This window comes from Rhamphochromis longiceps, linkage group LG9 (genome assembly GCF_057381845.1).
Source record: "Rhamphochromis longiceps isolate RC_006_pf linkage group LG9, R_longiceps_female_GT1.1, whole genome shotgun sequence".
In the NCBI taxonomy this organism is placed as follows: Eukaryota; Metazoa; Chordata; class Actinopteri; order Cichliformes; family Cichlidae; genus Rhamphochromis; species Rhamphochromis longiceps.
This window is the reverse complement of record NC_140565.1, coordinates 13,983,833-13,996,238: the sequence shown is the minus strand read 5'-3', so window position 1 is coordinate 13,996,238 and position 12,406 is coordinate 13,983,833. Positions and strand designations below refer to the sequence as shown.

The following is a 12,406-nucleotide window of genomic DNA, read 5'->3' as shown; positions in this document are numbered from 1 at the left end:
TGCTTGTGAGGCAGAAGAGGAGGGGAGGAGGGAAGAGGGCAGGCAGCAGCGGGGAGGCGTGTTGCTGGCAGCTCCGAAAGAAGATAGCAACATACATTTTAATTCAGTCACAACCTGTAACAGGGCTCTCTGCACCTTGGTTTTATGCTGCAGCATCTTCAAATGCCGCTCCAGCAGGTCTGCTGTAATTATAATTCCCGCTGCACCAGGTTTAACTTAAGGGCATTTAAGGAGTCTAAGATGTCTTGCAGGGTGGACAAGTCATTTTAGACTCTGACTTCCTCTTTTGCATGTTAAGCAGGAAGCATAATACTGACTGTTTCACACTTGTTGTCAGTGAGTATCTTTATACTTCCTCATTTCTGACATGACAAAAAGTAGTTCAGTTGGGTTATTAGAATTCTGCTAAAAAAGACCTGACATGAACTCGTTGGGTAAGAAAATATTTTGTGCTTTTATTTCTTAGTTTTGTGATACTGAAACTTATTCTGTTGTTTTTCTTTTACCGTACTGACAGATATTATTGTGTTTACTAGTGCTTTACTTGTAGTCACGAAAACACGAGTTATTATAGTTTCATTTTTATTTATAGTTTTTTGTAGTTATATTATTAAATTAACAAGTTTTCTGCCAACCCAGGGAACAAGATTCTGTCTATGAACATGGTGAAAGTTGGCATGATACTGATTGTCCTCTTTGTTCCAGGTGAGCTGTTTATTCAGTTATTCAAAGATATTATAAGGGTAATTTATACTCTACATTAATTTAGAATTATGCCAAAAGACCATTATAGATGGAGCCATCTGCTCATTCCCTGATTGAAAAATATCAGCACACACTGTTAAACGGAGGGGGAAAATGTCTATAATGCTGTATTTACAGATGCTTTGGCTGACTGCCCTGATGAAGCAGACCTCTTCATAACTGCACCAAAGAAGCTGGAAGCACTGAGTGGATCTTGTTTGAAAATCCCATGTAGCTTCAGACTCAAAGATGAACAGAAGTTTAAGAGCACAAGAAAAATCTTTGGAGTGTGGATAAAAAAGGATTCCAGAATTGTCATTTATCCAAACAATGTGATCTACAACAGTAGTGGAGCAGTTAACATCTATCCAATGAGTATTACTGGGAACCTGAGTCAGAGAGACTGCACCACTCTGTTTACTAATTTAACCACCACATACACAGACACATACTTCTTCAGAGTAGAGAGTGAACCATTCAAGGCGACAGCTCATTGTGATCCTCTTCAAATAACAGTCAGAGGTAAAGATTTTTTTCAAATTAGTTTATAGTTCAATATTTTAATAATCGCTCTTCATGAACTGGCATATGTCTGTGGAGACCAAAATTAACAATACTATCATAATGAGTATCCAGACTGACAGCTGAATATACATATATTTATATTTCCATAATTCCATCAAAAGCTGTAAATAAAATTAGAATGAAATGATCTGCAAAACATTTACATCCTTTATTTAATTAATGTGACGGGAGGAAAACAAAGTTACTTTAAAGTAATATTCTTGGGTTTTTTGGGGGGTTTTTTGGTTTGTTTCAGAACAACACAGGCTTAAACTGTAGCAGTTAAGCACTTTTTTGCTACAGAGACATTCTGTTATTGCACTGTTTAGACACTGTGGTTTGACATTTTCATGCTGAAAAGACCATTTAGTGCCACCTATGTTTCTCCAAAGAAAGTTAAGCATGTGAACAGGTTAGAGTGTAGCACAATTGTAGTCTGTACTGGTAGGGCACTTATGAAGAGTGGAAATGTGGCCGGTTCAGATACCTGTGCAGGTATGGAGATGTCTAGGAGAAAAGACAGCTGAATTTTTAAACTGATTGTTTATTACAATCATGGAGACTGAGAGGATGCCTATGGAGAACAGGAGATAGAGATAGGTGAAAAAGATAGAGCCAGCAAAATAAAGTGGTTTTCAGAAGTGTTCCTGTGCCTATGCCATTAATGATTATTAGAGAAATTAAGAAACTAGAAAACCTTAAGTATTTAAAGTAAAGATTACTTCCAATTCATTGCATGGTGTTTTTCCTTTGCATTCTCTAGAGCATTTCTGTTTTTTTGGAAAAAGGTTTGTGATTTTTCTGCTGCTGTTATATTCATACCCACAGACTTCAGTGTTCACATGTCCAGTGTTGGGGAGTAACGGAATACATGTACCGCCGTTACGTATTTAAAATACAAAATATGAGTAACTGTATTCCGTTACAGTTACCGTTTAAAAGGGTGGTATTCAGAATACAGTTACTTTGTTGAAATAAATGGATTACACTGCGGTACTTTCCTGTTTCATTTTGTCGCGGGTCAGGACTGTTTGGGTTTTGTTTGACAGCTACGTTCTGCTGTTCCAGGCGGCAGCGTTACGGTTGCCATGGTAAACAGGGCGACGCTCTCTCTCTCTCTGCGACTGTGTGTTTCCTGGGTGAGAGAGCACCTTTTCGTTGTTGTGCTAAGCTAACAGGCAGAATGCTACAAGCATAGCTCTAAAGAATGTAGCATCATGGCCAGTATAGTCCGTGTTGCAGAGAGAATGGACTGCCATACACATTATGGGTCTGTGAGCGCGAGGAGGGAGAGAGAAAAAGGGGAGTGGAAAGGTACGAGTTGTCATCGAGGAAAAACGGGAGCTGGAAGCATGTAAATATAATAATAACCACTGCAGCCAAGAAGAGTGCCTGACGAGCCCAGTTGTAAGTAAGCTATTAAGACTCGACTGTACACCGTGTTCGTGTTTTCCTCCGAAAACAATAAGTTCCGTTGGAGCAGTCTTTCAACGCCTCTCTCTGTCTGTCGCAAGAAAAGTTGACCCACACAACAAAGTAAAGCTAGTTTTCGGCTACGAGCCGACAGGGACCCCGCCGTATTAGTCAGAGGTCCCTTTACTACAGTTCGGAGTCGCGGACCTTCAGTAATAGTAATAAATCACACAGCAATAGTACATTCACGTTGTTGTAAAAAGCATGATAATATATTAAGTAATCCAAAGTATTCAGAATATGTTACTGTCATTGAGTAACGTAACGGAATACGTTACAGAATACATTTTGGGGCATGTATTCTGTATTCTGTAATGGAATACATTTTAAAAGTAACCTTCCCAACACTGCACATGTCTTACCAGAGCTAAATTACCTCTTCGTGACTTGATGATCTGTGTTGTTTATATAGATATATCATTTCAAACCACAGATTCTCCTTGGAGGCCCAATATTACAATCCCAGGTGATCTGAAGGAGAAGGAGTCTGTCACTATAACCTGCTCAGCTCTCACTCCCTGTCCACACTCCTCTCCTCAACTCACCTGGAATCTCCAACAAGACTCTCACAACAAAATAGAAGAAAACACAGATGGAAGCTTTACAACTAAAATCCAGCAGAACATCACTCTGTCAGACACATATGATGGAAAGAAGATCAGCTGCTCTGCCAGATATCCTGTGAACCAAGGAAACGACACCAACACAGCAGAGACAGAAGAGACTCTCAGTGTTTCATGTAAGACAATCATAGTGTTTTTATGGATCCTGTGAGTAAACTATGAGTAATGGAATATTAAATGTTTATAATGGATAATAGCAATCCGTATTAGAGCTATTTCCCCCCTTTTTTTTCCAGTGCTCCCCAAAGAAACCACAGCATTTATCAACCCATCAGGTTCAGTGCCAGCAGGCAGTCAGGTGAACCTAGCTTGTTATAGTAAAGCCAAACCGCCAGTCATCAGCTTCACCTGGTTCAAGAAGAGCAGAGATGGAGCTGTAAAAGTATCTGAAGGAGAGATTTACAGCTTCAATGTAACAGATGGAGGAGTTTATTACTGTGTGGCCACTAATGAGCTGGGTAATCAGACATCAGCAGAGATTTGTGTGAATACTGAAGGTAATGTTAACCAGTATTCATTCAACTGAATGCAAAGAGGCATTTGGCATTCCTGTTTATGGATTATTGTTGTCTTGTCTATGACACTCTTAAAGAATCTTTGTGATTGCTGATTGTTCGACTTTTCTTCAGGAAGGCAAACTTTAAAATCTTTTGTTTGAACATTCAGGTGGTATTGGTCTCTTTGCTCTACTGCAGACTGCAGGAATCACAGTGCTTGTGATCACACTGGCCATCTTTGAGTGGTGAGACAAATCTTTCTGTGATATTCTCATTTTTTAGTGTGTGTGGGCTACATTTCATGGATCTTTATTGTTCATCACTGCCAAACCAAACAGAAACTAAAGCTTTTTTTATTGTTTGTTTGTTTTTATTTCAGCTGCTTCAGATCAAGACGCTCCAACAAATCAGAGATAGGAATTTGCCAAATGAACACTTACTTAACAACTGAACAACTAAAGTCTATGCAAGTCGCAAGAGGAGGGGAAACTCCAGTTTAAAATACAATATGAAACTATTTTTTAACGCTTAAGAGTTGGTTAACAAGAATTTAGGATGTTTGTAGATTTCTTTATAGTGTGGTGTTCAAATATTTTTAGTCAAATTATTAAATAAAATAATGGCCATACTGGCTCAAAATGTATACCACCAGAGCTTAACTGGTTGCTTGTCTCACTCAGATTATTCATATTAGGACAGCATGCTTTTAGACCAGTTCATACTAGAACTGCCTCAGCACATATAAGGGATCACTGGTTAATAAATATAGATGATAGGAAACTAGACAGGGTTGTGCTTTTAGATGCTACTGTGTTCAAGGTCATTGACAACAGTGTTTTAATAACAAAATGAAATGTCTATAATGATGTGTTTTGTGTGTGTGTGTGTGTGTGTGTGTGTGTGTGTGTGTGTGTGTGTGTGTGTGTGTGTGTGTGTGTGTGTGTGTTTATGGTTGTGTGGATTTGTCACGTGTGTTGTGTTTTACTTTTTTGTAATACTTTTATGATCTTCTGCATGTAATCTGCCAGGCCCTACAGATGCAAATAATCTTAAGCTAACTCTGGTACAAAACATTGAATCACAACACTTGTGTTAATATTGTGCATTTTTCCTTTTCAAATAAAATCAATTAATAATAATAATTGAACCTAGGTGTTGTTGTATCTCAGATGAACAACTGTCTTTCTGGGTGATGGTGAGCATTTCTAAATAGCAGCTTTTCTGACAGTATGGAAAAATCTTGTGGCGTTCCAAAAGTGAATTGTTTTTTTTAATGATTTGCCGGCTGAGGTGGTTATATACACTGATGATCCTTTTTTTTGAGCATGACTAAAAATAGTAGAATTTCAATGTTGTGTTGAATAACATTACAACTGTTGTAATAAACAAAGTAATTACACAATTAGAACTCGAATAAACTGTTATTCTGGGTCGATCACACCAATTACCTAGATCAGTAGTTCCCAAACTACCGTACGCGTACCCTCGGGGGTACGCAAGTGGCTGTAGGGGGTACGCGTGGGTTGGGGTTGGAGTGGGGATCAAAAGTTTTAAAAGCCGAAATTTGCGCTAATGCAGTTTTTTTTGCCTGTCAAATACATGACTATATACCACCCTCTGGTGTTCAGCAAAAAAATAGCTCTGACAAAATACATGGGCGTGATTTGCCCAAATGACTGACACCTAACAGTTGAAGTTGCCTCCAAGCATTCAGTGCAGCGCGAAAATGGACAAGTGGTTAACAAGAAAAAAAGGCCCTACCACAGAGACACCGGCCACAACAACCAATAAGCTCATATCTGAAGATGCATTTTCCAGTGACCGCACAGGTGATTGTTCAACAACAATGTGTTCGTCAGATTTGGATGCTAGCAGTGCTAGCAGGGATGTATCTGTGGTTACTAGCCAAGTGGCTAGCATAGCTGGAGCCAGCCATGTGGAAAGTGATGAAGTGTCTGATGCGGAGCGTCAAAGTGGGAGAAAGCATGACAGCACGGACTGTAACACAACCTCATCAAAGAAGCGCAAATATGATGACAATTATATTTCGCTGGGGTTTACGTGTATAAATATTGGTGGATTTCCCCGGCCACAGTGTGTTATTTGTGCAAAAGTATTGTCTCAGAACTCAATGAAACCTTCACTTTTGCGCAGACATTTAGAGACAAATCATCCCCATTTGAAAAATAAACCAAGGGAATATTTTGAGCGACAGCTAAAATCACTTTCAACAAGTAAAACCTGCATTCAGGTGCCAGATCTTATGAATAAAAACAGACTACAAGCATCTTACATGGTCAGTTACAGAGTGGCTAAAAACAACAAACCCCACACTATTGTGGAGGACCTCATTCTCCCTGCTGCTTTAGATATGGTAGGGACAATGTTGGGGGAAAAGGCAAAAAAGACGATACAGTCCATTCCATCATCAAACAATACTGTCTTACGGCGCATCAATGCAATGTCAGAAAATGTTTTACAGCAGCTACTTCTGCGCATACGCCACAGTGAATGTTATGCAATACAGCTAGATGAGTCCACGGATGTGGCTGGCCTGGCGCATCTTCTCGTATATGTGCGCTACATTCATGAAGGAACCATCAAGGAGGACATGCTGTTCTGTAAACCGCTGGAACAAAGGACAACTGCCGCAGATATTTTTCAAAAGCTGGACACATTCATGAACACACATGGACTCGTGTGGGACAGATGTGTTGGCATCTGTACTGATGGCGCACGGGCCATGACTGGGAGACACGGAGGTGTGGTTTCGCGTGTGCAAGCAGTCACGCCAGATGCCTCCTGGGTACACTGCAGCATCCACCGAGAGGCTCTTGCTGCAAAGGGAATACCTGTCCGTTTGAAACATGTTTTGGACACGAGTGTAAAAATGGTTAACTTTGTGAAAGCCAGGCCGCTGAACTCCCGCTTATTTACTGCGTTGTGCAATGAGATGGGCAGCGAGCATGAGACATTATTACTCCACACAGAGGTTCGCTGGCTATCTAGAGGGAAAGTGCTGACCCGTTTCTTTGAGTTGAGGGATGAACTTAAAGTTTTCTTCAGTAACCATCCCTTTGAGCTGTCTGAACATTTGCATGATGAAGAGTACCTTACCTGCCTGGCTTATCTGTGTGATATATTTTCTCGTCTGAACGAGCTCAATCTCGGATTACAAGGCGTTTCTGCAACTATATTCAATGTTCAAGATAAAGTTGAGGCCATGATAAAGAAGTTAAACCTTTGGAAGAACTGCTTGGATACAAACAACACTGAAGTCTTTCCTGTGCTGCATGATTTTCTGTGCTCTAATGATCTCACACTATCTAAAAGTGTAAAGCGCGAATGTAACGTGCACCTTGAGGAGCTGGCGGTGCAGTTACGCCGATACTTCCCAGAGACGGACGGCTCAAATGATTGGATACGTCACCCGTTCACCGCCGTGCCTACTTCGTTATCACCGTCTGACCAGGAGAGCCTAATTGAAATCGCCACAGATGGATCTCTAAAAGTTGAACACGCTCAAAAGAACCTGGCGGATTTCTGGATAGGGCTGCGCACTGAACAGCCCGCGCTGGCTAAGCGCGCTGTCAAGACTCTGATGCCTTTCGCCACCACATACTTATGCGAAAAGGGAGTTTCTGCTTTAACAAACATGAAAACAAAATACAGAGCAAGACTTTGTGTGGAAAACGATTTAAGACTCAGCCTTTCCCAAATTGAGCCAAACATTGAAGAGCTGTGTGCCTCTGCTCAAGCACATCCATCACATTAAATAAAGTTCTGTTTAATGAAAGTTCATGGCCTTTATGCTCTCGACAAAAAAGTGAATTCTAATAAATCCTTTGATACACTGCTAGTATTAAGTAGTAAAGTTTGTTATTAAAACTCTGTCATTACTAAAAAATATTGATAAATTCATTTGGTGGTGAGAAATAATCGACTGTGCAGTATTTATCTTTATGCATGCGATATTGCAATGTATTTATAGACACTAATTAAGAGTCGTTCGTAGTAGGGGGTATGCGGCTGAGGGTGACATGTCTCAAGGGGTACGTGGCTGGAAAAAGTTTGGGAAGCACTGACCTAGATCATATTAACTCCAAGATGGCAACCCCCCCCCCCCAATTTAACACTTTGAGTATGAATTAGATTCAGGTCTTCTCCTGTTCTTGCACAACTTGAAAGATCTGGCGTACTTCTTTTGTCATAAACCAGTGCATGCGAGGGTCCTTGGCTTCCTGGCTGATCAGTGAGGTTGTGTCATGGTCCTGGGTCTTTTGACCCAGCGTTTTAAGTTTGAGTTTATTTTGTTCATTAGGTTATCTAAGTTCATTTGGTTATTAGACTCCTTGTGTTTTCTTCCCCTGTATTTAAGCTTCCCCTCACCCTTCGTGTTTCATGCTGCGTGTCTTATGTTATCAAGTTTGTATTATTATGCCTAAGTGTTTCTAGTTCTTATTATTTTCCCCTCGTGTTTCCAACCATGTTAAATCTCCCCTGCTCTTCATGCGTTTCATGTCTGTGTCTTACATTGTCAAGTTCTGGTTGTCGTGTCTAAGTCTGCATGTTTCCTGTTTTATTTTGAAAAGGGGTCTTGTGTTCTGTGCTCATGCGGTTAGTTTTACTCTTGCCTGTGCATCATTATGTTTATCCTAGTCAGCTGTTTCCTCATGTGTCTCCACTTCCCCTAATCACCTGCTGTGTATTTAAGTCCTCTATTTTCAGTGTGTGATTGTCAGGTCATCTGTTGTCCATGCCATGCCATGCCATGCTTCCAAGTTTCTTGTCTAGGTTTTTCTTATTGTTTGTGTTACGGCCTCCGGCCTCAGGTGGCCCCGCCTTCCTCTAGGTAAATCAATGTGTTCCAGGACTCGTGTGTGATTGGTTACTGGGAGACCCGTGCCAACCCTCACTTATGCAGAATGAAGTGTGCCAGATCACACGGACGATTGGCTGCCCCGGGATCCCATGATGCTCCAAGAGGCAATCAGTGGCTGATCGTACCCACCTGTGGCTACAAAAGGCTGGAGGTCCTTCACTCAGTGGCGGCTGCTTAGGACTGAACATGCAGTTTGCCCTTCATGCCTCCCTCGTCGATCTTTGTTGAACTTATTCATATTGCTGACCTTTGTCGAACCTTGGTGCATGCTTTAAACCTAGCCTGATTAGAGTTTTGAGCTGCTAGCTGGCTGTGAGTAGGATTGCGTGAAGCTGGTGTTACACCACTCCAGGACAACTTGGTGTAAACAGCAGAACCGAGTTTATTTGGGTACTTCAGAACCGTGGCTTTCACATACAGAGCCCAAAAATACACTCTTCTTCTTTTCCTTTTTCGAACATAGTTTTTCTTTTTTCGTGACTGCCCCCTACTGGTGGAAAAACATGTAGCAGCCAAAAATCCAAACATATAGTTGAATAACACAAATACCAACAGATTTATGCAATGTTTTGGACATATTTTAGCTTTACACTTTACCAAGTGCTACATTCCTCCCCTGCTAAATAAATGTTGTCCCAACATTGAGGAAACATGACAATAAGAAACAAAAATAAACAACTATACTTCTCTTTTCCTTGTGACAACGTAGAGATGGCGTAAGTCGGAATAGGATTTAGCAGTGCTTTAAGATCACTTTCATGATGCACTATTGGACCTCAGGTGACAGAATCACATGTTACTCTCTTACCAGATAAGCATCGGCTTATAACAATGCTGAGTTGTTTCCAACAGTCCACATACAATTATTACCCTCTAAGACATTACTATCACTTTATCACGTGCTCCGGAGCTTATCAACTTAGATAGTAACCATTTAATCACAATTAACCTCATCAAACATAACGATCCAATGTCTTACGCTACCATCCCAAAAGTATCAAATACTTGTGTCACCATATTGGTAAGGCCTTGTAAGTCCCCATACATTTTTGAAAAGTAACATCATTTAAATTCAAAAAAACTCTTTCACAGTTCAATAATAACTAACTGGCACATAAGCTGCATAGTAAGGCATCTGTAGAGCTGCCCAAGGTACTCCAAACTGGTCATAGAATGGCGGTGCTGCTGCACTGGCATACAATGGGTTAACACTGTGACCAATTGCTCTTTGAACTGGTTGGCCAAACGCATCATAAGTCAATATTTTCCGTGGACATCTCTCCCTCTGAGATCTTCTCGGCTGCGGTTCCGACAGTTCTGGGTTCATTTCACTGGGCTGACCTGGCGAAGCAACAGTGTCTGATGATGCTGAGGTGTCATGTTCAGCGTTACCTTGTCCATTCACCATTTCTACTTGAAACTCTTCAGCATCCACTCTAAGCTCCGTGCTCTTTCGCTGAAGGTCCTGGTCCAGTTCAGTAGCAGGTGCAGACACCATTAAATCCCCTTGAGGCTGACAGTGGTGGTGCCTCACTCTCTGAGACCAATACTGTTCTTCATCATCTGAGCTCTCTATATGGTTCGATGCGTCTTGTAGGTCTCTTTGTTTTTGTGTCTGTGTAGTGTGGCTTCGTTCAGTTCTTGTTATTGTGGGAAGCGGTAATGCATTACAGGGCATTAACATGTTGCGGTGGAGGATACGGCCTTGCCCAGCACCACGCTCCGGCTTAACCTCATAAACAGGGCTGTTTTCCCCCTTTTGAGAGATCACTATGTGAACTTGATCCTCCCAATAGGAGCGTAACTTTCCCGGGCCTCCCCTCTCTGACATGTTCCTGACAAGTACCCTGTCCCCAGGTGAGAGTACAGCACTTTGTCTCTTCAGGTCATAATGTGATTTCCCTCTTGCCAGAGTCTTTTTAATGTTTCTGGATGCAATGTCATATGCTTCTTTCATTTGTTGTTGCCATTTGTGAGCATAATCCTCATATGATTTGCATTTGTTCGTCTCACTCAGTCCAAAAATTACATCAATAGGGAGACGTGGATGTCTACCAAAGAGTAAATAAAAGGGCGAGTACCCTGTCGAGTCACTAGTTGTGCAATTATAGGCATGCACAACTTTGTTTACATAGTCACTCCAGTTTCCTTTCTTTTCCTCATCCAGGGTCCGGAGCATTGACAGCAAGGTGCGATTAAACCTTTCCACTGGGTTCCCCTGTGGATGGTAGGGTGTGGTCTTTGAATTGGCTATTCCTGTGTACTTCTGCAGCTGTTTGAATAAATGGTTTTCAAATTCTCTGCCTTGATCGTGATGTAATTTACCAGGAAAACCAAATTTCAAGGAAAAGTCATTAAAAATTTTGTCTGCTGCTGTTTTGCCAGATTTGTTGCGTGTAGGGTAGGCTTGAGCAAACTTGGTGAAGTTGTCCTGTAACACTAAAATATACTCATACCCTCCCCTGCTCTTTTCGAGATGGACATAGTCTATTGAAACCATTTCAAAGGGTGCAGTAGCCGGCACGTGACACATGGGGGCCCTACACTGAACTGTAGGTTTTTTCTGAATATTACATTTGCACACCTGTGTGATGAAAAACTCAATATCTTTGTACATATTCGGCCAATAAAACCTACTCCTTGCCAAATTCATCACACGGTCCACCCCCAAGTGACCCATTTCGCAGTGAAGGTGTTTGTACACCAGTTCTTTGTGCGATTCCGGAATCACAATCTGAGTGTAAGTCACAGTCTTTCGTATCAGCAACCCGTCATCTGAGATAAACAGCTTTTTCCACTCGTGTAGTAGCTGTTTTCCTGTAGGGGTTTTGAGCGCTGATGTCTTGTCAAGACTCGCACCAGTACTCTTTAAGTTAAGAACATAAGCTATGGCAGGGTCCTGCTTTTGAGCTTGCAATAGCTCCTGCATTGTGATCCTCACATCTGGCAGATTTTCTGTAAGTATTTTGTTTACTTCTGGATTGCATGTTATGGCTGATATCCAATCCAGTTGTTTGTCTTCCTGTGTTTCAATGGCATTCAGTACTGCGCTTAACACTTCAGGCGAACACAGCTCAGTACATTCTGACATGTATGAATCCATACTAGAAGGTGTTCTGGACAAAAAGTCTGCATCAACGTTACTTTTTCCGGGTCGGTATTTCAGTGTTATGTTAAAATCAGCCAGCTCGGAAACCCATCTGTGCCCTGTTGCATTCAGTTTAGCTGTGCCTAAAACATAGGTTAAAGGGTTGTTATCACTGTACACTGTCACTGAGGGAGCATAGAACAAATAGTCTCTAAAGCGCTCAGTCACAGCCCATTTTAGTGCCAAAAACTCAAGTTTCCCTGAGTGCCACCTGTAGTTCCTCTCAGCTTGTGTTAATGTTCTTGACCCATATCCAGTGACTCTTAATTTACTGTCCTGCCTCTGATACAAAACTGCACCAAGGCCTTCTTCTGAAGCATCGATGTGCAGAATGAAGGGTTCCTCAAACTTAGGATAAGCCATCACAGGTGGATTAGTCAAAACATCCACCAAATAGTCTAGTGCTTTTTGGTGGCTGTCACTCCATATGATTTTTTGGGTGGGTGCAGCATGCCCCGCCTTGGCTGACCGCGCT

At 41.5% G+C, this 12,406-nt stretch overlaps 1 protein-coding gene across 1 annotated transcript; it reads left to right on the top strand.

Annotated features, from left to right (window-relative positions):
• The first annotated feature begins 421 nt into the window (after positions 1-421).
• On the top strand, positions 422-4,401 carry LOC146662001 (myelin-associated glycoprotein-like). The gene is made up of 7 exons (XM_085418406.1): positions 422-434; positions 640-705; positions 883-1,266; positions 3,215-3,520; positions 3,641-3,901; positions 4,071-4,146; positions 4,281-4,401. The coding sequence occupies exons 1-7, from the start codon at positions 422-424 to the stop codon at positions 4,399-4,401; spliced, it is 1,227 nt and encodes a 408-aa protein (XP_085274532.1).
• Positions 4,402-12,406: the final 8,005 nt, after the last annotated feature.